Source organism: Carassius auratus, unplaced genomic scaffold (assembly GCF_003368295.1).
Source record: "Carassius auratus strain Wakin unplaced genomic scaffold, ASM336829v1 scaf_tig00000876, whole genome shotgun sequence".
NCBI classification, from domain to species: domain Eukaryota; kingdom Metazoa; phylum Chordata; class Actinopteri; order Cypriniformes; family Cyprinidae; genus Carassius; species Carassius auratus.
The window spans coordinates 700,136-726,060 of NW_020523328.1; the positions used below are offsets into that span (position 1 = coordinate 700,136).

A 25,925-nucleotide genomic window follows, 5' to 3' on the forward strand; every position below is an offset into this window, starting at 1 on the left:
TCCTTCATAAATTAGTCTAATATGCTGATTTGCTGCTCAAAAAACATTTATTTTTTATTATCATTGATATTATAAACAGTTGTGCTGCTTCATGTTTTTGTGCATTTTTCTGGTTTCTTTGATAAATGGAAAGTCCAAAAGAAAAGCATTCATTTACCTTTTAGTTTTTTTTTTTTTTTAGTTTTTTTTTTAAGTCAATTTAATGCATCCATGCTCAATAAAAGTATTAACATCTTTTTGTATTATTTTTATAATCTTAGTTTTATTTTATTAAATTTTTTTATGTTATAATTTTAAAATATATTCTCCAAGATTTACCTTTCACTAAATGTAATGCAAAACTAAATTAGATGGCTGGGTGAAATCACTCATTTTAATTTCAACTCCATAACTTTTCTCAAAATGGTCTAAATGTAGTGATGCCTTTTAGATCTGGTTTCATCTTGAGAACGTGTACAAATAAAAAAAAAGTCAATATAAATGTGCAATGAACATAAATACAATTAAATGGCTTTAAATGTCAAATGGAACGTATCTGAAGAAAATGTCCATGTTATTTGAAATTCAAAGCAGTCTGTTATAAAAAAAAAAACCTCTGTATCTTTGATATAATTTTTTACATTTTTATTTATTTTAATGATTGTTTTTTTTTTTTTTTTTTTTTTTTTGGAGTAAGCAGAATATTGCATTTTCCATTTGAACTCATTGATTTATTGGGATCACGTGATCTGCATCCTAGAGTTTATTGGGGAATGCAGACAGCTGACATGGACTTTCATTAAGTTACAAGAGCAGACTGCACACTGACTGGCTATGATGTTTAAATCAGACTTTTGGATCTGTCATTTAAAACGGCTTGTTTAGAACCGACTGACATCAATGTAGGATTAACCTTATGAAGTAAGTTCATGGTTTTCACATGCTTCCAAATCTATTTGTTGAGTCACAGGTCAATTGTTATTGTTTGAATGATTTCTACTTTTAACCACAAATCAAATGTTCAGTTGTCTTAGTGAGATGCTGTATTTGTATGTTCAGAATTGTAAAATATCTTTGAATATACAAAAACATTAAGGAACAGTTAGATTTTTGTTTAGGCCGTGACACTAAAATGACGGTCATGTAAATATTTTAAGCGCATGGTGAGATATCTAGGTTACATGTATTGATTAGACACAAACAGATGCTGCCAGAGCCTCCCCCATCCCTCAACATCATTCACTCTGACCTGTGCATATAGCAGGACAACAAAGGTATCTTGAAGTTTTACTTCATTCCCTACCATGTGTCATATTTGCCAGTCATTTCTGTTTGTAATCGTGTGCTGCATTGTTCTGCAGGGTGTTTACTGGATAAAAACTGTTGCCATGGATCAGGATATGGTGAATATGTTTGCCATTGCTGCAGGGACTCTTGCTATCCCTCTCCTCCTCTTCATGGCCTCTTTTATGCTGTGGCCATCATCACTCATCAAAGTCTATTATTGGTAAATACCAATTATAATTACTATAAATATCCATATTACTTTATAAAAATCTTTAAATATATTTCTTTAGAATTGAAGCCCAACCTTCTGGTTTCCATTCAAGAAAACTAAAAGTAATTTTCTAGGATTTAAAAATTTTAAATAACTAAAAGGCATGATGTGAAAATAAGAAGATATATTAAAAATGTTTAGGTCACCAAAAAGGTCACACACACACACACACACACACACACACACACACACATATATATATAATTTTTTACCAGATTTGTGACTGACCTTTTATTCAAATTGTATGTAATAAATACTTTATATTTTTTATAAGTATATAAACCTGGTTATTGAAACATTTAGTTTTAGTATTATTACAGAAAGTCTGTATGACTGACAAATGCGTCACATTAAGTTTATTAATTTATGTTAGAATAGTGTGATCCAAATGGATGAAAATGTATAAGCAATTCAAATATTCAAATCAAATATTTTTGAGTGCATGCATGCATTTACAAGCATCTTTTGTAGTTATGTATGTGTTCATTTTGTCTATAGATTATTTTTTTACCTATGCAATTTGTTTGTGGAGGTACTGGAGGAGAACCCTGGGTCTGCAGGTACGTTATGCAGACTGCGGGGGTTATCGCTTCTGTTACTCATACAGGGGGAAACCAGGCCTCAGGCCTTCTGTACTCATGCTGCATGACTTCTCTGCTCACAAGGACACATGGCTCCCTATGGTGAAGGTACAGTATGTTAAGTGGCCTAACTGTGAGGTCAAATGAAAATGCTGCTCCTTATAACAGCGATAAGCACATTGTGTCTTCATCCCAAACAGTACCTTCCCAAACATCTGCATTTACTGTGTGTCGACATGCCGGGGCATGAGGGTACAACACGTACCAACACAGACGACTATTCAATCCAGGGTCAGGTCAAGAGAATACGGCAGGTAATTGCTGGATGGGTACGTTTTTCTATGAATAGGACACAAATAGATCCCCCACGACTTTGTTTTTAAGGCCGCAGATGCATAAATACTATGTGTGTGCTGGGAGAACTACTAGATATAAAATGCTATAAATGTACATAATCATTCAATTAATATGTTGTACCAAATCTTTGGTCTGAAATTACTGGTCCATACAATGAACTTTAAACTACATTTTGCATTTTGTTACCTGTCTGGCATTTTTATTCATATTGTATTATTTTATAAGTCTTGTGAATGTAATGTTTATGGTTATTTCAAATTTATGGCTAGACAATAATATAGGGTTTTTAAAGGTATTTTGCAAAATTTGGCAACAGAAGTATTTGGCAAAAAGTAAATATATAAGCCAGTATATAAAATGTTTTTATTGGCAGAATTTGTGAATATTCCCTACTCTTACACCACTCAGTTTGTAGAGGCCATTCGGTTAAACAGAAAGCCATTTCATCTGGTGGGCACTTCGATGGGTGGGACTGTGGCCGGAGTGTATGCAGCCCATCATCCCTCAGATCTCTGCGGTTTGACCCTCGTCTGCCCAGCGGGTTAGTCAATAGATTTAGTCTTTGCATTTTTTTGGGTGCACTATTCTTTTAATATCACTCCTACATTCTCACATTTTTTTTTCTATGAAGGTCTGAAGAACCAAATCACGAGCCAGTTTGACAGTAAGATGCATGAAGTGGAGCACAGCCAGTACACGCTGAATATTCCTCTTATCCCGTCCACCCCGGAGGAGATGGAGGAGATGCTGAAGCTCTGTTCTCACGTGCGCTTCAGAGTGCCTCAACAGGTTAAACACACAGATGTAATGTAGAGTTCCTCTAGATTCAGAACACACCTTCATGCTCTATCTGTGGCATTTACCTTCCATTATAGATTCTACAAGGCCTCGTGGATGTACGGGTGCCACACAATGACTTTTATCATGAAGGTCAGTACGAACATGGGCTGCAGTTATATACTTTTAGAAAGTGTTGTTTTTAATCATTTATTTGCTTAAAAGTATCTTCTCTCTAAACTGCCACAGTTTTCATGGAAATTATGAGTGAAAAATCTAAATATGCCTTGCATGAGCATATACAGCAAATAACTACCCCTTTACAAGTCATCTGGGGCAAACAGGACCAGGTAAGTGTAAGCCGGCATACTATAATATATTATTATAATATATTTTTTTAATGTAGTTAAATTAAATATATATATATATATATATATATATATATATATATATATATATATATATATATATATATATATATATATATATATATATATATATATATATATATATATATATATATATATATATATATATATATATATATATATACACATACACACACATTTATAGATAGATAGATAGATAGATAGATAATAAAATATAATTATTTTATTTAATGGTTTTAGAAAACTACAGTAGCCGTGATATTCCTGTCTTTATTTTCAGGTGGTGGATGTGTCTGGGGCAGCGGTGCTCACAGAGGCTCTTCCAGGCTGTCGTGTTGATCTGCTGGAGAACTGCGGTCATTCTGTTGTGATGGAGCGACCACGACAAACAGCCAAACTCATTTTAGATTTCATCATCTCTCAGCAGAGCACCGAGAGCACCAGCACCAAAAAGAAATCCTGAGACAACTCAGGATGTATTACTAAATACTTAACTGCAGCACCCCACTGGCCCTGAAGTATATAACAACCTTCTGGAGAAATAATATGAGTAATAATTTTGTAGTATGTATGTTCACATGCAAACAGCCTTTTAATTGATTAAGTTCATACTTATATTTAAAAAAATTGTATTGTAACACTTTACAATTAGGTTTAATTTGTTGACGTTAACCTGAGCTAACAACGATGAAAAAATATTCTACAGCATTTATTAATCTTAATGTTCATTTCAAAATTTATACTTTTTAAAATTGTGAAATCATTATAATACAATAATTGTATCTATTGTATTCTATTTTGAATAGCTAACATCAACAAAGCTTAATAAATGATGTAAAAAATATACTGAACATTATTAATTCATGCTATTGGATTTACTAATATGTCCCAAAGAGAGCTTGTTGTAAAGTGGTACCATATTGAGAGTTATAATACTTTTATGTATACAGTGTAGTGATTATTAATGCACTTCATTCTATGGGTCTTAGTAATTCTGGGTCCTATGATTTTATATAGCACTGAGTACCATACCGCTTTAAGTCCAGTTATACATAAGAATGTGAAATGTGAAAGCCTGTGAAAGTGTGATTTTAAAAATTTCTTCTAAAATGAACATTTTCATCAGGCTCCTGTGTTCAGTAATTTCACATTAATTGAAATTAATATGTTCTTTTCATTTCCACTAATGTGAAGTAACTGAACATAGAAAAACTGAGAAAAATACTAATTTCAGAAAGTCACTTAGAGGCTTTTGCATTTGAACTCTACATTCACTAGGTGATGATGATTGATTTAAATATTAAATTAAGGATTAAAACATTAACAATGCTTGCATTATGCAAAGCACGGTCTGTGGATTAATTAGAAGAAACATGGGCTACATTGTATATAACATTTCTTAATTATTTTCCTACATTAACCCTGCTGGAACTGTTGTGGGCTTCTAGCATCATTCCTGGTTTTAGCTACATGTCCAATAAACTATGTTTTCCCGTCCAAAATCTGGTTGTTTTTTGCTGGTGAAATTCTGTCAGTAAAGTCAACTTTTTTGTAGTAATATGGTATTTGTGAAAAGCAACAATTTATCCTCCTCTTTAAAAACCATGCATGGCATATTAGATCAATACGGATCGCTTCAACACAGAGCAGTGGTTGTTTGGCACAGATGTGTTGCGACTCTGTCACGTGACAGTGCGGCTGGCTGCTGTATCTCGTCTTTGAGCAGCTAACGCTCAGTGCAGCCGCGATCAAAACAGACGATTACACCCTACAAGACTGGAGACAGGTAAGGAGAGGGTTATCCCATACAGTATGACTTTCAGGAAAACGTTTATTTTATTCATTTGTCACTCTTACATTAGGAGTTAGCAGGGAGCTAGCTTGTGTTATGATGGCTGATTAGCAAAGGTTACTAAAAAACCGTTTCATATTTATAACAACGTGTTCATGTTTTTAACGTTAGATGCCACCAGGCACAGTCGCTGAACGTCATTAACTTCTTTCGAGGGAACCTAAGTATTTACGTTTCAGAAAACCTGTTTACCGGTATGCCTAACCAAAACAGCTAGCATGCTGTTGAGCATCCAATTCATTGAGCTTTCTCGCACAGTAATGCATCCTGTGTTTATCTTATTTGAGTTCTTCACTATCGTCTCAGATGTGTTTAAAAACTGAGATTCTCAAGTGATGGCTGCACATATTTATGTGCCGTGATGTGTTAGTGCTAATAAGTGTCTCTCTTTGCAGGTGTACTCAAGTATAATATCCGAGCTTCTTCTGTGGATCAGACCGATCTACCTATCCTTATCAAATGGATGATGGGGACTGGGGGAATAGGGTATGTATGTGGAAAAATACTGAACATAAGTTATTGTCATCAAGTGCTTATGTGTGATGTACAGAACTGCTATTTGAATTTGAAGTAGAATTAGATGTAATTGAAATTCAGACATTTATATAACTGTAATGTGTGGTTTTTAACTAGAACAAAATAATTCCGATCAATTTGGCTTGATGAAAACTTTTCTGAAAAAAAAAAAATAGATGTGTTTTAAATGGCACCGATAAAATATGTTCTTAATGTATTTATATATTTAATAAATTAATTTTATGGGCCAAGGTTGCAGAATACAGAATACCGTTAATTATCTTGAATTTTATGAATTGCAAAAAAATGGGTTTCTCTTTTTCTTAACTAATAAGACTAAAAGTCCATTTAAACAAGAATGATAACTATAAAGATTATATTGTCTGCCTCTTTAATCTCTGGAGCTCTTTAATCTCAGTATATTCTGATTTGGATTCTCAAATTATTTGATATAGTTTTTCAGCAAAAAAAAGTTAAAGTGATTCCAATGATTGTCCCTCTGTGTTGTTAAGATTTATAGATGTGGTGTGCATTTCCCTATTTGTCACATACAGTTAGAACGATTTAAAACTTCTTGGTTATAGCTATTTTTCTTGGTGTGAACGAGCCTTTGCAGTTAAATTAAAAATCCCAAAGGTCCTATAGATTGTCAGGGAAAATTGTGACTCTTAAACTTCATCCACTATCATCGGCAGAGACCTTCAGCCTCTTCTGACCTGGCTTGTTATACTTTATAACTGATCGGATCAAAGGTTTTTACATAACTGACGTTCAAATGGGTTAATATTTCCATATATAGATTGGCTATTTGTCTGTCTGCCTTTTTGTCCGTCTGATTGTAAGGTCAGCATAACCTTCAAATTATAAACTGTAAGGGACTTATTTAAACTTTAAAGCAAAATGTCAAGCCAAAATGCTTAACAAACCTTCCTTTTCTGTTCCAGTTCAGCATCCTGTAGGCTGCAATTTGATTCACAATCCAACACATGAATTAAAAGAGACGTTTCCTGAATTTAGAATTGTTCCTGTCATTAGTGAGGCACAGAAATTTCAGCTCTCTAAAGAGCAAACAATGAGATTCATCCGAAATTGTTTCAGCCCTCCAAAACATTGACGTTTAATTAGCGCTTCTCCAGTGACCGATTGATAGATTAGCTGCATTAAAACTGCCAATGAATCTATGAAATGTGATGAAATGCTTTAATGCTCTCTGCTTTTGTCCATCTCTTGTAGTTGACTCACCCAGTCACCTTAAATGTTGGGGGTCACCACTACACGACCTCCATCTCCACTCTTCAACGTTACCCAGACTCCATGCTGGGCGCCATGTTCCGCGGAGACTTCCCCACCACACGGGACGCTCAAGGAAACTACTTCATCGACCGGGATGGGACACTTTTCCGCTACATATTAAACTTCCTGCGCACTTCAGAGCTCACTCTTCCTGTTGACTTCATGGAGATGGACCTTCTGCGTAAAGAAGCTGACTTCTATCAGATCGAGCCTTTAATCCAATGCCTCAGTGACCCAAAGCCTCTGTACCCGCTGGACACCTTTGAGCAGGTGGTGGAGTTGTCCAGTACCCGCAAGCTGTCCAAGTACTCCAACCCAGTAGCGGTTATTATCACGCAACTAACCATAACCACCAAGGTCCACTCGCTGCTGGAGGGAATATCCAACAACTTCACTAAGTGGAACAAGCACATGATGGACACCAGAGACTGTCAGGTGTCCTTCACCTTTGGACCATGTGACCACCATCAAGAGGTGTCTCTAAGGGTCCACCTCATGGACTACATCACCAAACAGGGATTCACGATCCGGAACACACGGGTGCACCACATGAGCGAGCGTGCCAACGAGAACACAGTGGAGCACCACTGGACTTTCTGCCGACTAGCATATAAAGTAGAAGATTGACCAGTCTATGAATGTGCTACCAAAGGTGGTTGCTGCTGTTTCCAATGCAATGTTTCAATCTGTAGAAATTCCGTTGCCATTTGAGACCAAGAAGAACAAAAAAAGAGGGAATGAAATGTAAAGGATCACATGATGCAATGCAGAATGTTTCACAAATTAATTAAAATAATATATGATACAAACGTATTTGCAATACATGTAGATATAGATAATACTCAAGCATCTTTCAGTAATCTATGAACACCGTGCCCACAATCATAAAAAATAATAATAATAATACTTGTTTCAGGTATTCATTCGTTCCATCAGATCAAAAATATATCAAACATTGTGCACTATGTGCAACCTCAAGATGTTATTTTGCATGTATTTCTAACACATTCTTTAAGTATTAAGTGTCCACATGCTGTAAAGGGAAATGCATTTGGTTTGTTCATCGATTTAAAAAAAAAAAAGCATCAATATGAGTCAGTTGTGTGATTATCCACTGCGGATGATCCACTGCTAAATAATAGAGGCACATTTCAAAATTTCACTCAAAAATAAAAATACTGACATCGTGTCACCCTCAGGTTTCTCCAAACCTGTCTGAGTGTCTTTCTTCTGTTGAACTCAACAACACAATACAACTTTCTGAAGAAAGTTGATAGCCAAACAATTGCCATATCATGGAAGTCAATGCTTACTGTCAACTTTTGGTTACCAACATTATGATGACAGAAATCATATTTTTGTGTAAACTTTCCCTCCCCTGTATTTAAACGAATACAGATGTATTTGTTTACTTCTTTATCTTTGTAGCAGTGAGTGAGAACCCCAGTAATGATGAATAGTCCCTGTGTGTATTGAGACTTGGTAGAGTCCTGCCAGCGGACCTATTAGAACACACTATCCGGGACGTTCACGTCGCCATGTTTGTTTCCTGTTCTGTGAGCGCAGGCAGCGGTAACGTGCTTGAAGATCAGGGTTGAAGGACAACTGTTCATATGTCTTATTCTAGCGATTAAAACTCATTTTCATAAGTGCATATTATTGTGCTGTGCTTTAGAAGTGTCTCGGCGTTGACTGTTTTAAAGAAAAAGATGTTTAGAAAAAGTCAGAACCTAAAATATATATTAAGTCTTGTACCTGGAAAAAGACGTTTTGGGACGTACAGGTTTTTGCCCTTGTTCTTCTGTATCGGGGGCGTCATGGAGTGGACCATGATTAACGTGAGAATAGGAAGAGAAACGTTTTGTAAGTATGCTGCCAAGTCAAATCTTATGTATACATTCATGTGCGTCATTCTGCGTCCTCTTTGCGCAGAACTGTCATTTTATCCTTCATCCTACGAGAATAGTGATTTGCTTACTGAAAACTTTAAAACCAAAATTCTTTTAATGTGTATCATTAATCTTAATTATAGGTAGGGTACAACGGTGCTTAATTTACATTATGCTTAGATTATGTGAAGATGAATGTATTATACATGAATATATTGATGTAGTCCTATAGCCTATTAAGAATTCATTTTTAATTAGGTACTCGTTATTTTTGTATGGACAAGTAATTATATTATTTCACAGATGATGTCTACAGAAGAAAACAATCGGAGAGAGAATACCAGCACAAGATCGAAGAGCGCTTTGTGCTCACAGACTCTGAAGCCAAATGAGATCTTCAGAACACACTGGAAATAAATGATCGTCACATGATAAAGAGACTTGAGACTTTTGCACATTAACACACTTTTGATATCATTAAAAAGTGGGTATATTATTATACATAAACTGTAGGGCAGTTGGGACATCATGGACTGTTTATGAGGACAAAATGAGGTGCAGAAATCTTCCAGTGTTCGTTTCTTTTAAGAAGATGGAATTTTTTTGTATTGTCTAAGAGATAAAGATGGCTATTTACACACACAAAAACATTTATCTGTCTGTTCTGTGATTCTTAATAATACACTTTTGGAAGCTTGTAAAAAAAAATAGGATTATGTAAGGATTGTGAAACTTTCTCACAATTATGACTTAGCCTCTCATTATATTGACAAAAGTTATTTATTTATGAGAACATTTATACATTTCTTGTAATTACTGCTCATTACATAATATTGTAAAATGGTTATCATGAGCTTAAATAATTCAAATAAGATAAAAAAAAAATCTAATTTTCATATCTAATAATCATGAATGAGAAACTTTCCTAGCTCCTAAGTCATAATAAGTCACTTTTATGATAGAATTTATCAGTGTATGCTAAAACATAATTATAAGTCTATATTTATTCTTTACTGAATGTTTTTAGTTTTTAGGAAAAAAGATGGTCTATTGAAGTGCATACTTTGTGCAACTGAAGTTTATGAAGATAAAGTCAAATAAGTCAGTCCAAAATGAATTTATGTACAAGCATTGGGTATCAGTTACAGTAAGCACTGAATATCTTTCTCAAATTTTAAGTTCACAGCCATTGCTAAAATTTTCACTTGCAAAAACATTATCAAAATGATTACACTGTACAACAAAAAAAAAAAAAGTCGTAGGACGAAAAAAAAAAAGACAAAAAGTTGATATTGCCTGTATATGCTTCTAACAAATTATGTAAATGATCATAAATGTCTAAATGCTCGAAGCACTCAAAATTCTTTATTAAGCTGTTAAATCTTTGTGAATGTGCTGTCTAACATCTTAACAGTGGTTGCCAGTTGGACAATGGCTTAAGGAACATTTTCTTCTTCTCAGCGGATCAGTTGTAGTGTCCAATTGGTAGAGCTCTCAGACAGATGAAGCTGTTGGGATGCTGGGCCAATGTTATCGGGTTTCCGTCCAGCCGAACCTCCTGCATGTTGTACCTGATGTAGTGCGTGTTATTTCCTTTGCAGAATGTGTCATCCGTCAGTGAAGTTATGTTGTTGTTCTGAAAATGATTTTGAAAGAATTTATACATATAGCCAAGGACACATTAAATACTAAAAACAATATATAGGCTATAGACATGACAATAATGAAGACCATACATGCAGATGAACCACGCGAAGGGTTTCCGGCAGCAGCGGGACAGCCTCCAGCCCGTTGTCTCCAAGGTACAGGTATGATAGCTTGGTGAGTTTCTAATGCAAAAGATGGAAGCCACTAATGAGTAACATAACAATGTATTATTTCAGAATCTTTCTTTTATTCATTTTTACCTTGAAAATGTTTGCTTTTACTCCCTTTGTTTTAAGTAGATTGTGGTTGACATTGAGAGACACAAGTTTGGCTGGCAGCATTGGCAGTTTGACCAGTTTGTTCTCAGCTAGTGTAAGTTCCTCAAGCTGGCTGAGTTTTGAAAAGGCTCCATCTTCTATTTCAGAGATCCGATTGCCAGTCAAGTCGATTCTTCTCAGTGTGGCTGTAAAACAAAACAATATGGATGTATTTACAGATTTGGACTTTCCCACTGGGCTGCAACTAAATATGTTTTTTATTAATTTCCTCATCATTTAGCCTACTCACTCTCATGTCATTCCAAACCTGTTTGACTTTGTTTCTTCTGTGGAACATAAAAAATATGGCTCAAATACATTTTTTTTTTAAATATATATATTTTTTTTTGTCGTCCGTGCACTCTTAAAAATAAAGGTTCCAAAAGGGGGGTTTTTCAACAATGCCAGAAGAACACATTCAGTACACAGTTCTTAAAAGAACAGTTTTTTTTCTTGGTGTGTAGAAAATTGTTCCAAAATCAAGAACCTTTCGTATATTTGAAAGATTCCATGCATGGGAAAGTGTCTTCATGGAATCATAGATGCCAGTGAAGAACCTTTATTTTTAAGAGTGTACAGTAAAAGTCGATTGGGTCTTGTCTAAAGAAAGAAAATATTTTTCCAATATCAAGAACCATTAGTGTACTGGAAAGATTCCATGGAAAATTTTCACTTGCAAAAACATTAACAAAATGATTACACTGTAAAAAAAAAAAAAAAAAAAAGTCGTATTTTGAAAAAAAAAATATACAAAAAGTTGTTATTGCCTGTATATGCTTCTAACAAATTATGTAAATGATCATAAATGTCTAAATGCTCGATGCACTCAAAATTCTTTATTAACCTAATTTTTCCAATATCAAGAACAATCTGTGTACTGGAAAGATTCCATGGATGATAAAGATCCTTTATGGAATCATAGATACCTGTGCTGTTTGTTAGTTTGCAATGAAGATCAATGTCCACAAAAAAAAAAAAAAAAAAAAAAAAGTCACAGGGGTTCAGAGTGACTTGAGGTTGAGTGAATAATATAATTTTTCATTTTTGGGTGAACTATCCTTTTAAATGCACAAAGCCTTCTAGGTTTGTCTCCCCTTCTATACCAGTGACTCTAAGGGACCTTAAAGCACTTTCTCAGTTCTGTTTCAGAGCCATTAAAAGACGCAGGGAAAGTTTCCCTCAGCTGCTTTGCTTACACTGATCCAGTTCCAGTCATTACACATTGTGTCTTTGATGGCTACACCTAAAAAGATTTTCCCTCACCAATATCGGCAAAGTCTTTGTTGGTAATTTTAGCGATTTTGTTGAAGCGTGCATAGAGATAAGCCGTTTCCTTTGGCAGTGGAGGAACTGCTGTCATGTCAGGAGAAACCTCCTCACAGTACACCGATCCAGTTAGACACACACACATCAGGCATGTGGGAAGTTCTGAAAAATGAAATCGAAATAAATAGGCTTAAATACTATTTTGAATCAGATGATTGCAAAATTGATGTAATAAAAAATTAGGCTACCCATGTTATCTTTATGGTCTGCTCCCGGAGCTTCATCATCTGTGTCAACTGGACTATCATAGTCTGTGCTAAGAATGACTTTTTTCTAGTAAAGCAGACGAAAAGAAAACTGTTATTTAGTTTCCTCTCAAAACCAACAAGTTCAACTGGTTCACATGCTATTTTGCCTTTGAATGAGCTCAGAAAAGCACCGATAACATGCCGATGGTGTTTCTTTTCCATTGAATATAATCCCATTATGGATTTAACAGGTTTTCCATTGCATACATTTCTTGGAACAAATTTATGATATCTGGCAATCTGATTATACAAATACATTATATTCGATTTAGCCATTAAAAACATTCATATGTTCAGCAAAATTTCATTTTAATATCACAGTGTATACAAATTTGCATTATCGGCATTAAATTGCCATACCTTTGGTTTCTTGGCTTCCATGACAGTTCTACTGTCTGAGATTAATTCTTCATCATCTCCTATTTTCAATATCCCTTTGTGTTTAGGCACCACTTTACTGGTTCTTGCCGGTTCACAAAATATCCAGGGCACAGTCACGAAAAACAGTAAAATCCTCAGATCCATCATAATGTTAAGAGAAACGGTTGTTGTGGTGAGTGAAGAAGAGAGAGGAGCTGAGCAGTGTGTCACAGCCTCAGAGTAAAATGAGACCTTTAAAGAGCGTCTCTGCAGTGTCTGCCTGTGAACTATTAAAAAACGCTTCATGAAACTGGCCTTAACCCACTCTGTGCTGTCTTGACAGATTGCTCACCACCAAAATAAATTGCTGTGATCCACTTTATGCAAGTGTTTTGTCAATATGTTTTGAAATTGTGGAGTAAGGTGGATAAAAACAACATTGAAGTTGATATATTTTGCTGACTACTTGTGAATAAGCATAATCTGACAATAATAAGATGTGTATTCTATCTTTTTTATGATATAGTGAGCATGTTTACATGCACACCAATAAGCTGATAACTCACAAATGTCAGCTTATTAAAATAACCAGTTTTCCCCGTTTACATGCACATCACCTGACAATGCAAGTAAGCCATGAGACATTTTCAGGGAACACTGCGATTCGGAAAAACTGAGGGGAAATACTGGGGGGAATGAACAGTGCTGGCCATGGAAATAAAGGACAGAATTCAACAGGAAATCGTTATTAGTTCAGGAATCTTGGACAGTGTGTTTGAATATGGTGAACTTTTATAACTTGCAAACTTAAAATCCATCGCTATGTGATGCTGAAAAGCTTTATTGTTAGACATGCAGCTGGGTTTGTTTGGGAGGTATCAGGGGATGAATTAAGAGAAGAGAGAGAGAAACGTCTGTCCCCCTGTTTTCGATTAAGCTAATCCTTCAGATTTGGGTAATCTTAATGGTGCTTTAACAGAGATCTGCAGTTTTTGGGCACCGTTAGAGTACTACCCATTACTATATCTTATTTTATTTGAGCCATCTGATAACCTGGGAACAGAATTAACCAGGTGTTCAAATAAATGCATGCCAAGACTTCTAAAAGGCACTTCCTCGACCTCCTTCTGGGTGCCATTACTTAACCTGATGGGACACTGGATGTGAAATTAAAGGACAAGAGAAAGAAAGAGCCTAAACAGACTAGACAGTTTAACAATGCATATAAAGAAAATAATGGGCAAAATTCTTACTGTAGGCAAAGCATCTTTGTGGTAAAGTCTGGATATTATTCAACATGTTTTTTTTCCATATTAACCTATTTTTCCATTTGTCATACTTCGGAGGAAATTAGTGCATGATTCATACATGAAAGTGAGTTTTTCATTAGAAAGCATCAATACAGTTTTGATGGAAAGATTACATGTCATCCATGATCAAATATGAACTCATCATGATCTTTGTGCTTGTGAACGTATGTAAGATGCAACATTCATGTTCCACATTCAGTTTCTTCTTTAATGTTTTAAACAAGTGCAAAATATACACAGAGGGAGGGTTTCAAACCTCTCATAACAGAGACCTTTCCATTACGTCGAACCTTCTTGACCGATTCGATCGTCTGGTTTTTAGTTTCTCCTTCCTGTGGGCTGATGCATCTGCTGAGGTGGCACTTTTAGGCCGTAGCGGTGAGGACTTGTAGAGAACACAAGTGGATCCATCTTCACCGATCCGATAGGACACCTCGTAAGGGTCCACCCACAGTGTCAGCTCTACTGGAAGTGATGAGAAAAGCTGCTCTTGTGTAAATCCAACAGCACAGGCTGCTTTTCCTATAAGCGGGTCCATTTTATGGTTGATCCGTAAACATCTGTAGCCAGATCCTCTGCAGGGAGCTTGAGGAAACCAATGGTGCTGATAGTGCTCTGAGGAGAATAACGCATACTGAATTATCAAGTATTTTTATCATACAAAAATGAAAGAATGTCATCAGTGTATTTTGAAAATACAAAATATAAAATTGTAGACTAATGATGATGGTATCAGGATAAATGTATTCTGCCTTTCTGGGAGAAAACAATCAGTTGAAATGAATCAAAACATGGGTATTTTAGTCATTTTAGCTACTCAGTTAGTAAAGAAGAGCTGGTCAGCCCAGTCATCCATCCTGTTATCTCACCCATCAGAGCATCAGTGAGTGTGTGAGTGAAGATCTGCAGCTGATCTCCAGTCAGAGAGTCACTGCTGCTCAGTAAACCACTGAGGAAAGAAGCAGCGACCGACACTTCTGTTTTCATCATGTTACCAGAGGTCATATTCTTCACCACAGACATATGCAAAAAAAAAAAAACTGATGAAACGAAATGACATGAAATTCCACAAATGAAGGCAATACTTTATTACAGTATAATTTATACATATAGCCTAACGTACCTGTAATTTGTTTTTCAAGGACACAAAAGGCTAAAAACGTACTTTAATAACAAACTGACAAAAACTGCAAGACCCACTGAAAGTAGAATTTGAGCTACATGAACTCTTTTCAGAACAGATGAATAAAGCAGAACTTCTGAAACAGTTACGTCACAGAGGATTAGTAGCACGCTTCTCTAGCGCCATCGCCTGACGAATCAGCAGTCACGTGTGCAGACAATCAGTTTACATGTGTATCGGTTATAAATATATTGTTGGACACAGATTTATTTACCAGGCTTATTTAAGGTCAAATAAACCGACTTCTAAAGTGCAGGACGTTTTTTTACTGTATAAATTAAACCACACTTCTGTCTTTGAGTTTTTATGTCCCGTGATGATTTTTAGTGAAAATCTTTGGAATGTGTTAAATGGCACTAGTAGCACATTTATTGGTTATTGAACACATGATTAAATTACACAAAATGATTATGCAACAAATTCGCAAGGTGTGACCCGTATGGAATAATAATGTATTTTAGATTAATGGAATTTGAAAGACCTTTAAACCTAATGATTTAAAACTTTTTGCTTTGTTGCAGACACTTAAGATTTTGATTTTAGGGGGGCTCAGCCCCCAATAAGGGTATGATTAAAAATATAAATTTTACTATTAGAGTAGGGTTGTATACTACTTACCTTATTGCAATCCACTATTCCATTGTATTCCCTGTATTTCATATATGGGAGTAGGAGTACTGACTGAGCCATATATAACACTGTAAAAAAAACTAATACAGTTTTTTAGATGTGACCAGTCACTGGAAAATTTTGAATTGGGAATGTAGATATTTTTTTTATTTTTATTTTTTTACAATAAAGACTTCCTGATTCAGTATTAGGACATTCATGTTTATCCTTTGATGATACCACTGCTTTTTCTTATGAAATGTACGTGGAAATTGGCAGAAAATTAAAACAACATAAGGGTTCAATGACTGCAATGAATCTTGGGAACACAGTGGTATTGTGTGTGTGTGTGTGTGTGTGTGAGGCTGTCTGTTCTATTCTCACCTGACTGTTGCTCATTTGCAGACCTACTCCCGCACGACAAAAAAAATGTTGTATATCCATCTACAATGAAATATAAATTATTATATTTTATTATTATTATTAATTTTTAGCTTTTTAGCCTTTATAATCAACAATACGGTTGGTTATACATCAAGTCAGCCCCTGAAAATTTATTTCATTTCAAATAATTTAACTAACCAGCTAATATTCATTAAGAATATAGACAAAACATGTTTTAATGTAATTGTCTATTGGCAATATGTTTAATCTGTTCTATATTTATTTATATTTATTAAAAATAACATCATTATCAATTTGCCACTTCTATAAATCAATTACTTAAAAAAAAAAAAAATAATCACAGATCCCTTTACTTTTACTCTAATATATGTATCATGATACACTAATGATTAATTATTACTTAATACAAAATTATGTTTAATAATAGAAAACAAAATAACTCCACATGATGTTTCTCTCTCTGTGCCATTTAGTACTTTCAGACAATGATGTGTGTCGTTAATAATTTATTTTGCATGGCTGCATAATGTAATGCCGAAATACACAATAATATGTTTTCAATTTCAAAAAGTAAATTAAAATAAATCATGATCGTTTTCTAAAGTATGTTTTCATGGGTGTTAATCGCTTCATTTTTGTTAGAAGAAAACACATCTGTCACACTGTGATAAAGGCTGAAAGTGAACGCAGCGAAGACGTACTGGTATTGGATGCGAGAACACACACACACACGCACGCACACACACACGCACACACGCACGCACACACACACCTTGTACTCTCTGATGTTCGCTCTGCTCGGCGCCCCTGTGGATTGAAAAACGCGCTGAATCCATGCAGACTCAGATAAGGGGAGGACCCGGAACTTGATGCAGCTTGCCACCGTCTCAAATGAGTTTTTAAAGGGGACTGAAGCTATCACTAATTAATTAATCAAATAATTTTTTGGGGGGGCTGGGCATAAGTTTAGGGGGGCTGAAGCCCCCCTAAAAAGGGCCTAGTGACGCCCCTGTACAACGATGTTGTCATATTGGGCTGAGTAAAAGCAGTGCCCTAAACTAGAAAAATTGAAAGATGAGTATAGAGTAAAATGATTATGCGCGACATAATTCCGTTAATTTTGGATTCTGTATTAGGGAGTGGAAAGCCCCGCGCTCCATCCATTACAAGGATTGCTCCTCCCCTCATCCACATATAGCCAAGCAGAAGGTGTGTCCTCGAGCTTTCTTCACCAGAGGAAACTCTTCTCTGCGGAAAAGCAGTATTGCCGAAGTGAAACCCAACACATTTCAAATGAGGTAAGGAGGTCTTCTTTTCAGTATATTAAGCTTTGTATGAAGTTCTGCTACAGTTTGTAAACTTGTTCTCAGTGCTGAGTTCCACGTTGTAGCTACTAGATTGTTTTATGTGGACATGTTCTTTAGAAAAATGTTGCAGGCTGTTGTCTTACCCCACCACATACTGTGTTTCAACATGTTATCTGCAGGCTGGGTTACTACCAATAACAAAGGTCACAGACTTTAAAGTAGACATATCCTGCTCCCTGACACAGTCTATCATTAGGTGTCTGCTGTCACTTTCAGATCACTGCTCTCACATGAAAGGTAGACAAAACTGCTTTGATCAGAACATGATTAGGTTTGTTAACCAGGCGTTCAATGGTAAATGTAAAGGGTTTGGGGTCTACAAAATGTGTTCTTCAAACCTGATGAATTGTTATTGTTCTGGTCTGTGTTTTGTTTTAACTTGTTACAGTTCCAATAAAATACCTTCTGAAGATAGGAATGGGGAAATTAGTTAATAATTGACCGAAAAATCTTCTAGAAGTTCTAAAAGGAGAACTTTCATGCCACAAACCACAATCACATGATGTTTTAGTCTTACTCATCAGTAGATGTGTACAGTCAAATTAGTTGATTTGACTGTTATATGATTTAACCTGTTACAGAACCTGTTCTTTGAATCATGGCTTTTTAACTCGAGAGGTGTTTTTCTGGCTCTTCACGTGCAGGATGACTGGCAGACTGTTCCTCCTCACTCTCTCTATTCTCTCTGGCCCGCTGAGCTGCTATGGCCTCAAAATTTGTGCCTTCAATGTTAAGAGTTTTGGTGATTCAAAATCAGCTGATGCCAAAATCATGACTTCTATATCACGGGTAAGAGGATTAACATTACAATGATTTTTATTTATATTAATAGTGTATAAAAACATATCTCAAAATGTTCTGTTTTGCAGATTGTATCTCGCTGTGACATATGTTTGCTCCAGGAGGTCAGAGATCAGAAAAATATAGCTGTCCCACGCCTGCTTACTCTACTCAACAAGTAGACAATATGCAAATATTAATAAAACTAATCTGAAATCACTGTAACCCATCAGATTTAGGAGATAAACAAATGTACAGTGCATAAATGCTGTTAATTTTTTCCCCCCTAGATTTAATAATGATTATGACTATGTGGCAAGTGAACGTCTCGGGAGAACACCAACCTATCAGGAGCAATACGTTTTTGTTTATAGGTATGTCTTCAGCACTGCTTTAGGACATGTGCAGTGATTTATATATTATAACTCTGATATGTGAGTTGTAATTTACCTGTTGATATTGGGTATTTAATTGTGATGCTCATTTTAAGTTCTTTAAAGCATTTAATAAAATGACTACATATATTCTTTAGCAAATTACAAAATGAATATCTATTTTATAGCATATATTATTAAATTGTGATGCCTAAATTTACATATTGCACTTAAAATTATTGATTTTAGTTTTTAGTGTTTTATTTCTTTTTTATTTCTGAAAATAATTATTGGCGTATAGTAAAGGCATGGTATATTAATCAAATTGAACATTGCTTTATGAGATGTGATGTATGTCTTACATTACTCTGATTAATACTGATATAATCTTGATCACTATATGGTTTTGGTCATTTCAGATCTTGCAAGACAAGTTCCCTAATTTTTTTTTCTTTCTCACAGAAAAAGCGAAGTGAAGCTGAGAAACCAGTATCAGTATCCAGATACACAAAAAGGGGATGTAGATGCTTTCTCCAGAGAACCCTTTGTGGTACATTTCCAAGCCCCTAAAACAGGTAAAAGTAAACAAGGGAAACTTCAGTCCTGCATTTGTTCCAAGACTCTGATTATGGTCATGTGATCTCATGATATCTCTGTTAACAGTGGCCAAGGAGTTTGTCTTGATCCCACAGCACACCACTCCTTCAAATGCCACCAAAGAGATTGACGAGCTCTATGATGTCTTTGTGGACATTAGAGCACGTTGGAAAATTGAGGTATGATTATGGATTTCCTATTTTATAAAGAGCATATTTTGAGATCAAATAATTAATTTAGCTTTTTTTTATCATCTTTGCAGAATGTGATGTTCCTTGGGGACTTCAATGCAGCTTGTGGTTATGTGGCTAAAAAGAACCGTATGAACATCAGACTCATCTCTGACCCGTCTTTCTTCTGGCTGATTAAGGATGACGTGGACACTACAGTGAAAGAGTCGACTGACTGTGCATATGACCGGTACGATAATAAAAAAATAAAATCAGCAAAATAAAACAATGCTGTTTATGATTTGCATATAGGCTGCATGTGGCCAACCTTTTATTTTAATCCTCAGAATTGTTGTGCACGGCGAGCCGTTTTACAGAACAATTGATTCGTTATCAGCACAGCCGTTCAAATTTACCAAGGAATTCAAACTTACAGAGGCAGAGGTAAACCAAAATTGCCATTTAGTTTTTATTTTGCACATTTTCAAGTCATTTCAACTTCAGGTTGTCTGTTACAGGCTCTAGAAGTGAGCGATCACTACCCCATCGAGGTGGTACTCAAAACTCTGAAGTCAGGGTCCTTCGGACAAAACAGCAAAGCTTTGTGTCTTCTGCCTACAGTGTTTATCCTGAACATCCTACTGCTACTGCAGAGGATCATATGAACACAAACGGACCAGAAGTGGACTATTCATCTCATCTAGATGAAGTGAAGATTTTACTTCGCTGTTATACAGCAGTTATGTACAGTAGTTCATACAGATCCACAGCCGCATCTATATAATGCATTGGGAATAGTGGATGTGAATGAGCATTGTTTAATAGCTTCTATAAAATTGATAATTTAAGGACTTTACTTTTTCATTTATTAATACAAGTAAAACGGGTTTCTGTAGATTGCTTTTAGAGGAAATATTTTATCTTTAATAAACTGAAATTTTCACTGTGGAAACGTTCATGAAATATTTTATTCACACACATAAATGAGGGACAAAGAAAATATACTTCCAACTATAGTGAAAATGATCCACTTATGTGGTTGGTTTTCATTGCTGAAATATCAAAATACATTAATACTAGATATAAAACAATTTAATTACTCCAGAGTATACTCTAAAATGTGTAGAATTAGCAAAGTCATGCTTGAAGCCATGTGAAAAAAAAACAGGAAAGCATCCTGCAGAATGTTATGGTCTGATAAGACTGAAGTTTATCTTTGCCCTCAAGGCAAAATAATGACAACCAAATGTCGAAGAAATGCCACCAGGAGGAACTAAATGCAAGTATGACTGCATGATGCAAAACAAGATCATACAGCCATTTAGTAGAAATTGTTTAAAAACTGATTTTCTTAAGATAAAAGGTTCCATTCTTCCCTTAATGGCAGTTAAGAAACGTAACTATGCCTTTTACTTTACTCTGTTCCCAAATTTGAGTTATTGTACTAAAGTTTTAAAATACAAATTGTAAAAAACACCAAGACTGTAAGTCAAAGAATGGACTTTATTTGTTGTCACTAGAGCCTTGGTTCACACAGATGAATAAGTGCGAGTGCTTAGTTGGCGTGCAGGAACTTCCAGTGGCTGAGAGGTCCACGGCTGGGGATGTACTTCACCCCACAGCCATCAGGGATCACACGCTTCTCTGCCAACATGTTATCAAAGTCACAGGCATTGAACTTTGTGAATCCATACTTCTTGGAGATGTGGATCTATAAAGAACACAGACAGTCAACATACCACTTTCACATAATTATCACATAGACTTATCAATTTCATTTGACATACCTTCTGACGGCCAGGGAACTTGAACTTAGCTCTCCTCAGAGCCTCGATCACATGTTCCTTGTTTGAAGCCTTTGTGCGCACGGACATGATCACCTGTCCAATGTTCACACGGGCCACTGTGCCCTGAGGCTTACCAAAAGCACCACGCATACCAGTCTGGAGCCTGGAGAGGAGGTGAACAAACATTTAAACTTACTAAAAAGTGGTGAAACAAATTATATTAAAAAGATAAGTAATGTTATGTCTCAGTGGTCCCTTCAAGGGCCCAGCACTGCACAGCTGGGCTCATACACAAACCAAAGACTTGCTGTCTGCAGCCTTTGCACACCACACAAGTACAAACAACCTGTCTAGTCGGCTTAATAAGCTGCAGGTAAGAGTCTCAGACAACACACATGCTCACCTATCAGCTCCAGCACAGGATAACATTTTGTTGATACGGATAACATGGAAGGGGTGCAGGCGCACACGGATGTGGAAACCATCTTTACCACAAGTCTTCACCATGTACTTGTTGGCGCAGATACGGGCAGCCTCAAGAGCTAGAAAACAAATTCACATTAATTGGGGAGAAAAAAAACCCCAAAAAAAACGACCATGGATCAGAAGTTGTATGATGTAAAATACTGAAGTATAAATGCACAACAGTATCGTATGAAGACACCTTACCTTCACTGGACAGCTGCTCATATTCATCAGATACCATGTGAGCACACAGGGGGAACTCATCTACCTTGGCCTTCTTCCTGCCCAAGTCGAAGATCCTGATCTTGGGGTCTGGGTTTGGGAGAGGGATGTGCTCGATCAGAGCAATTCTTCAACGGATTCATTAATGGATGATTTTGTGTTATTATCCAAGTATTCAAGGTATATGTGGGAAATCTTGATCAGGGTATTTTAGTTTGTGATTACTCCAAGGATTTAATTTTAAATTCACTATCGAACTTCAATATCAATTTATGAATCATTTTAAAATGACCTCATGTCTTGAGGGTTTAATTTCACAAAGAGCAATAAAATTAAACTGGTTTTAAAATAAAGGAAATCTATTACAGACACACTCAATTTCAATGGCTTTAGTAACGAAGCATTTTAAAATCTGGTACTTTCCCGTTGTCCATAACAATGGGATTTTTATCCACACTTTCAAAGATACTGGATATGCATTTTCTTCCATAACTTACCAGGAACACCTCGACAGAAGCGGGACTTGGGGTAAGGCTTGTTCTTACAGTATCTGTAGCTGCAACAGACGAATGATAATGAGCAAGACTCAAAATCAGTAACACGTTACAGTTAATACAAGCACAAAAACGTGATGTACACGAAGCTGAACACCCCAAATATTACACCGGTTACATTTAGAAAATGTACTCGTCCAACAACTACAATTGCTGCAAATTGTTAAGTCAATAAACAGTAAGTGCTTAACCGGGCGCTAATTTGGGAGTTTCACATTTAACAACAACGGATCTCACATTGTGAAGAATTTTAATGCACTTTATTAGAAGCCAAAATTGTAGACACTCGTGTTCAACACGGAGCACAGGGTGTCTTAGGTACCGTCTCTGCTGAATGAGGCCGGAGTGCTGCACATGGTAGCTGGCCCTGCCTTTTTCACTTCGGCTAGTTTCTAAATCCCCAAATTCAACAACTTACCAACGGGCTGGACGGCGGCCCATGGTTGCGATCTGTAATGTACACAATAACAATGACTTTAAAGATGAAAATGTGTATTCATGAGGGAGTAAATTAAGTATTTTTCGACGAATGTGAAGAGAGCAATGGAGCGCGCTCTTACCACGCACTCACCTAATGGAGGAAAGAAAGAACACAGAATTTCCGCTGCGTCATTACGCACAGAGTAAATCTTCTTCCGGTTACATTTGTGCTACATTTATATTTAATTCAAAACGGATTTCATATTCTAGTTCGCAGAATCAACTGCTATCAATAGGGTAACTCATATGAATAAATCCGTTCAGGCTATCAGACAAATTATCATTTGCAACTTCCTGCGCTCTAATGCGAACTCTTGTAGTTCTGCGCTCCTAATGCTGCTGGTATTTGTAGTCCATTAGAACGATCTTATGCGTTACCATTAGCATCGCTTAACGGCTTTTACTGGCGCACAAGCCCTGTTGAAGATTACATACTGCTTTTCCCCACAAGCTAAATAAAACAAACCTACAAGTGCATATGTTTATCGGTTAGAAAGGAGCTCTTTATTCAGTTGCACTGTGTGCGGATCTAAAAAGGCAAGAAAATGCATTTTCCAAAAAAAAAAAAAAAAGTTTTTCCCCGAGTTGTTCCTTGTGAATAAACTAGTACATGAATATGGCGGTCTTCCAGTACCGTCGTATGCTACTTTTTGTCTGTTTGAAGAAACTTAACTAGTGCTGTATCGTGTAGAAGATAAACTAAGCTGTAAGTTACTTTTCGTGGTTCTTGAACTTTAGACTTTAAAGAGGGGTTAACGTTATAGTCGCGTACAAGCGGTCAAAATCATTTGTTTCTCACTTTAGACAATTCTGGAATAATCTTAATCAAAGCAGCCCATTTTGGAAACACAAGAGGGCGACAAAGACCTTCAAACGAATCCACTGGTTGCTCGACACACTCGAGGGAGCGCTGTTGTTTTGTCCTTCTCCAGCTCGGATGTTGTAACGAAATCCCTCCTGCACACTCTTAATTTTTAGAGAGGAATGACCTCATATCTCTGAACTGTGGATAATGAGGACCAAATGCTCGGGTGGTCATTGGAACCCATGAAAATCAAATGTTTGCTCATATCAGTGTAAAAATGACTCCATATTACAAAAATCCAGTTTCTGCTCTAACATTTTATAGAAATGTTGAACAACAGTTCAGTTGTAGATTACTAAACCAGCCATAATGGAAGAATATCCAAGAGAGAGATTTCATTCAGGTCTTGAAGATATAATCAAAGGAAACATCCACTATCTGAAGCGGAGGCCAAAGCGCTGTAAACAAACTGAAATATTCCTCTTGTGTCGCTCTGTGTTCTTCAAGTAACTGGGGCAAGCAGACATTCTTACCTTAGATGGGGCTTGTGCACAGGTCAAACCAAATCAGATCTACCTCCTCATTTATTTGATCTCAGGACTGATCCAGTGTCAGTCTAGACTGGTCATCTCCCACAGCAACAAAGACTGGAGATACATATGAATTTAGGTCGAAGGCTTTGTCATATATTTTATCACTATTAAAAGAACCAAAATTTGTTATGCTTTAACTGAATCTCACAAACAAGACTGGGAGAGGTTCCACTGAATTCCTTGTGTGCGTTTACTTGATGAATCAGACATCCATTGCAGTTATGTTAGAAACATTCATTTTTTTAAAGCACAGAATCTCAAGACTCACATTTAAAGGTTTGACCATGTAATTTACGTTGCAGAAGAAAACATTACTTGAAGTTTAACACACAGGGCTTGAAATTAACTTACTTTGTAGCACTGGTGCTCCCCACTTTAAAAAGTTAAGAGCACCATGCAGCAAATATTTAGGGGCACTCACACAAAAAGTGTATGCGCATCGCAACTACAAATGATATATTAACGGATTTTATTTTTACATTTTTAACTTTAATGCAGATTTTAGATTGGTTAAAATTAGCTGTCAATCACTCAGTCGCTGCTTTCTGCTAATTACCTCAGATTTCTTTGGTGAACAACCTAAAGTTAAGCTCTTCTTTTGGCAAGGGTTAGGATGGTGTGTGCGGTGTTAAATCTTACCTTCAACTCTGCCAATTGCACGGAACGGGCCGTGTAACAATAACAACTTCATAATCTCGGGAAGAAGGAGGCGGGAACCAGCGGACAATCAAATTACATTTTAATAATCAAAATAAAGACAAAACAGCGTGGCAGCCACGCACAAACATGGGCCTGGTCCTTTATCGTCCTTCACTGTCGTCGCTCCTGTTTTATATCCTTCCATCTCCTCCGTGAGACTCCGGTGGGTCGAGCAGGTGTTGCTCATTTCCAATCACTCCACCGGCCCCGCACCACTCATCACAGGCTGGCAGCTATAGCTAGGAGTGTGGGACATTGACAAAAAATGTATCTCTGTATTCTGGGATTTTATCAATAACAATAACTTGACTTGAGTGTTACTGTGCTGATATCTTGAGTACTACAGTGGACAGCTGACTCCTAAAAATGTTTATATTCTTCATATTCTGTGTGGTGGTCAATTCACAGCAGTGACAGAAATTAATCTTTTCCAGTA

General features: G+C 36.2%; 7 protein-coding genes and 1 non-coding gene across 10 annotated transcripts; 4 read left to right on the top strand and 4 right to left on the bottom strand.

Annotated features, from left to right (window-relative positions):
* The first annotated feature begins 242 nt into the window (after positions 1-242).
* On the top strand, positions 243-4,359 carry abhd6b (abhydrolase domain containing 6, acylglycerol lipase b). Of its 3 annotated transcripts, XM_026242143.1 has the most exons (9): positions 243-1,253; positions 1,341-1,486; positions 2,070-2,226; positions 2,319-2,432; positions 2,884-3,016; positions 3,107-3,264; positions 3,351-3,405; positions 3,502-3,602; positions 3,922-4,359. In XM_026242143.1, the coding sequence occupies exons 2-9, from the start codon at positions 1,368-1,370 to the stop codon at positions 4,102-4,104; spliced, it is 1,020 nt and encodes a 339-aa protein (XP_026097928.1). In that variant the 5' UTR covers positions 243-1,253; positions 1,341-1,367; the 3' UTR covers positions 4,105-4,359. The 3 variants fall into 3 exon arrangements, with proteins under 3 accessions (XP_026097928.1, XP_026097927.1, XP_026097930.1); XM_026242142.1 differs by having other exon boundaries at positions 243-1,486; positions 3,922-4,358; XM_026242145.1 differs by lacking the exon at positions 3,922-4,359 and having other exon boundaries at positions 243-1,486; positions 3,478-3,604.
* Positions 4,360-5,316: 957 nt separating this feature from the next.
* kctd6b (potassium channel tetramerization domain containing 6b) lies at positions 5,317-9,532 on the top strand. The gene is made up of 4 exons (XM_026242150.1): positions 5,317-5,427; positions 5,889-5,979; positions 7,243-9,165; positions 9,495-9,532. The coding sequence occupies exons 2-3, from the start codon at positions 5,953-5,955 to the stop codon at positions 7,927-7,929; spliced, it is 714 nt and encodes a 237-aa protein (XP_026097935.1). The 5' UTR covers positions 5,317-5,427; positions 5,889-5,952; the 3' UTR covers positions 7,930-9,165; positions 9,495-9,532.
* Positions 8,978-9,839, top strand: LOC113069150 (small integral membrane protein 4-like). The gene is made up of 2 exons (XM_026242155.1): positions 8,978-9,165; positions 9,495-9,839. The coding sequence occupies exons 1-2, from the start codon at positions 9,012-9,014 to the stop codon at positions 9,581-9,583; spliced, it is 243 nt and encodes an 80-aa protein (XP_026097940.1). The 5' UTR covers positions 8,978-9,011; the 3' UTR covers positions 9,584-9,839.
* Positions 9,840-10,253: 414 nt separating this feature from the next.
* ognb (osteoglycin, paralog b) lies at positions 10,254-13,352 on the bottom strand. Its single transcript, XM_026242146.1, has 6 exons — positions 13,090-13,352; positions 12,670-12,754; positions 12,419-12,583; positions 11,099-11,301; positions 10,928-11,020; positions 10,254-10,827 (listed from the first exon to the last, which is right to left on the bottom strand). Exons 1-6 carry the CDS (start codon positions 13,255-13,257, stop codon positions 10,657-10,659), a joined length of 885 nt encoding a protein of 294 aa, XP_026097931.1. The 5' UTR covers positions 13,258-13,352; the 3' UTR covers positions 10,254-10,656.
* Positions 13,353-14,586: 1,234 nt separating this feature from the next.
* LOC113069149 (protein BTG1-like) lies at positions 14,587-15,626 on the bottom strand. Its single transcript, XM_026242154.1, has 3 exons — positions 15,523-15,626; positions 15,269-15,407; positions 14,587-15,014 (listed from the first exon to the last, which is right to left on the bottom strand). Exons 2-3 carry the CDS (start codon positions 15,402-15,404, stop codon positions 14,659-14,661), a joined length of 492 nt encoding a protein of 163 aa, XP_026097939.1. The 5' UTR covers positions 15,405-15,407; positions 15,523-15,626; the 3' UTR covers positions 14,587-14,658.
* Positions 15,627-17,782: 2,156 nt separating this feature from the next.
* On the top strand, positions 17,783-21,049 carry LOC113069145 (deoxyribonuclease gamma). The gene is made up of 9 exons (XM_026242149.1): positions 17,783-17,894; positions 18,608-18,752; positions 18,833-18,921; positions 19,034-19,117; positions 19,580-19,692; positions 19,781-19,893; positions 19,977-20,134; positions 20,232-20,328; positions 20,403-21,049. The coding sequence occupies exons 1-9, from the start codon at positions 17,890-17,892 to the stop codon at positions 20,547-20,549; spliced, it is 951 nt and encodes a 316-aa protein (XP_026097934.1). The 5' UTR covers positions 17,783-17,889; the 3' UTR covers positions 20,550-21,049.
* A 318-nt stretch (positions 21,050-21,367) lies between these two features.
* On the bottom strand, positions 21,368-23,557 carry LOC113069147 (60S ribosomal protein L10-like). The gene is made up of 7 exons (XM_026242151.1): positions 23,473-23,557; positions 23,331-23,362; positions 22,856-22,914; positions 22,341-22,448; positions 22,075-22,213; positions 21,672-21,834; positions 21,368-21,595 (listed from the first exon to the last, which is right to left on the bottom strand). The coding sequence occupies exons 2-7, from the start codon at positions 23,351-23,353 to the stop codon at positions 21,440-21,442; spliced, it is 648 nt and encodes a 215-aa protein (XP_026097936.1). The 5' UTR covers positions 23,354-23,362; positions 23,473-23,557; the 3' UTR covers positions 21,368-21,439.
* Positions 21,910-22,044, bottom strand: LOC113069174 (small nucleolar RNA SNORA70). The gene has a single exon (XR_003279662.1). It is a non-coding gene; the product is annotated as a small nucleolar RNA SNORA70 (small nucleolar RNA).
* Positions 23,558-25,925: the final 2,368 nt, after the last annotated feature.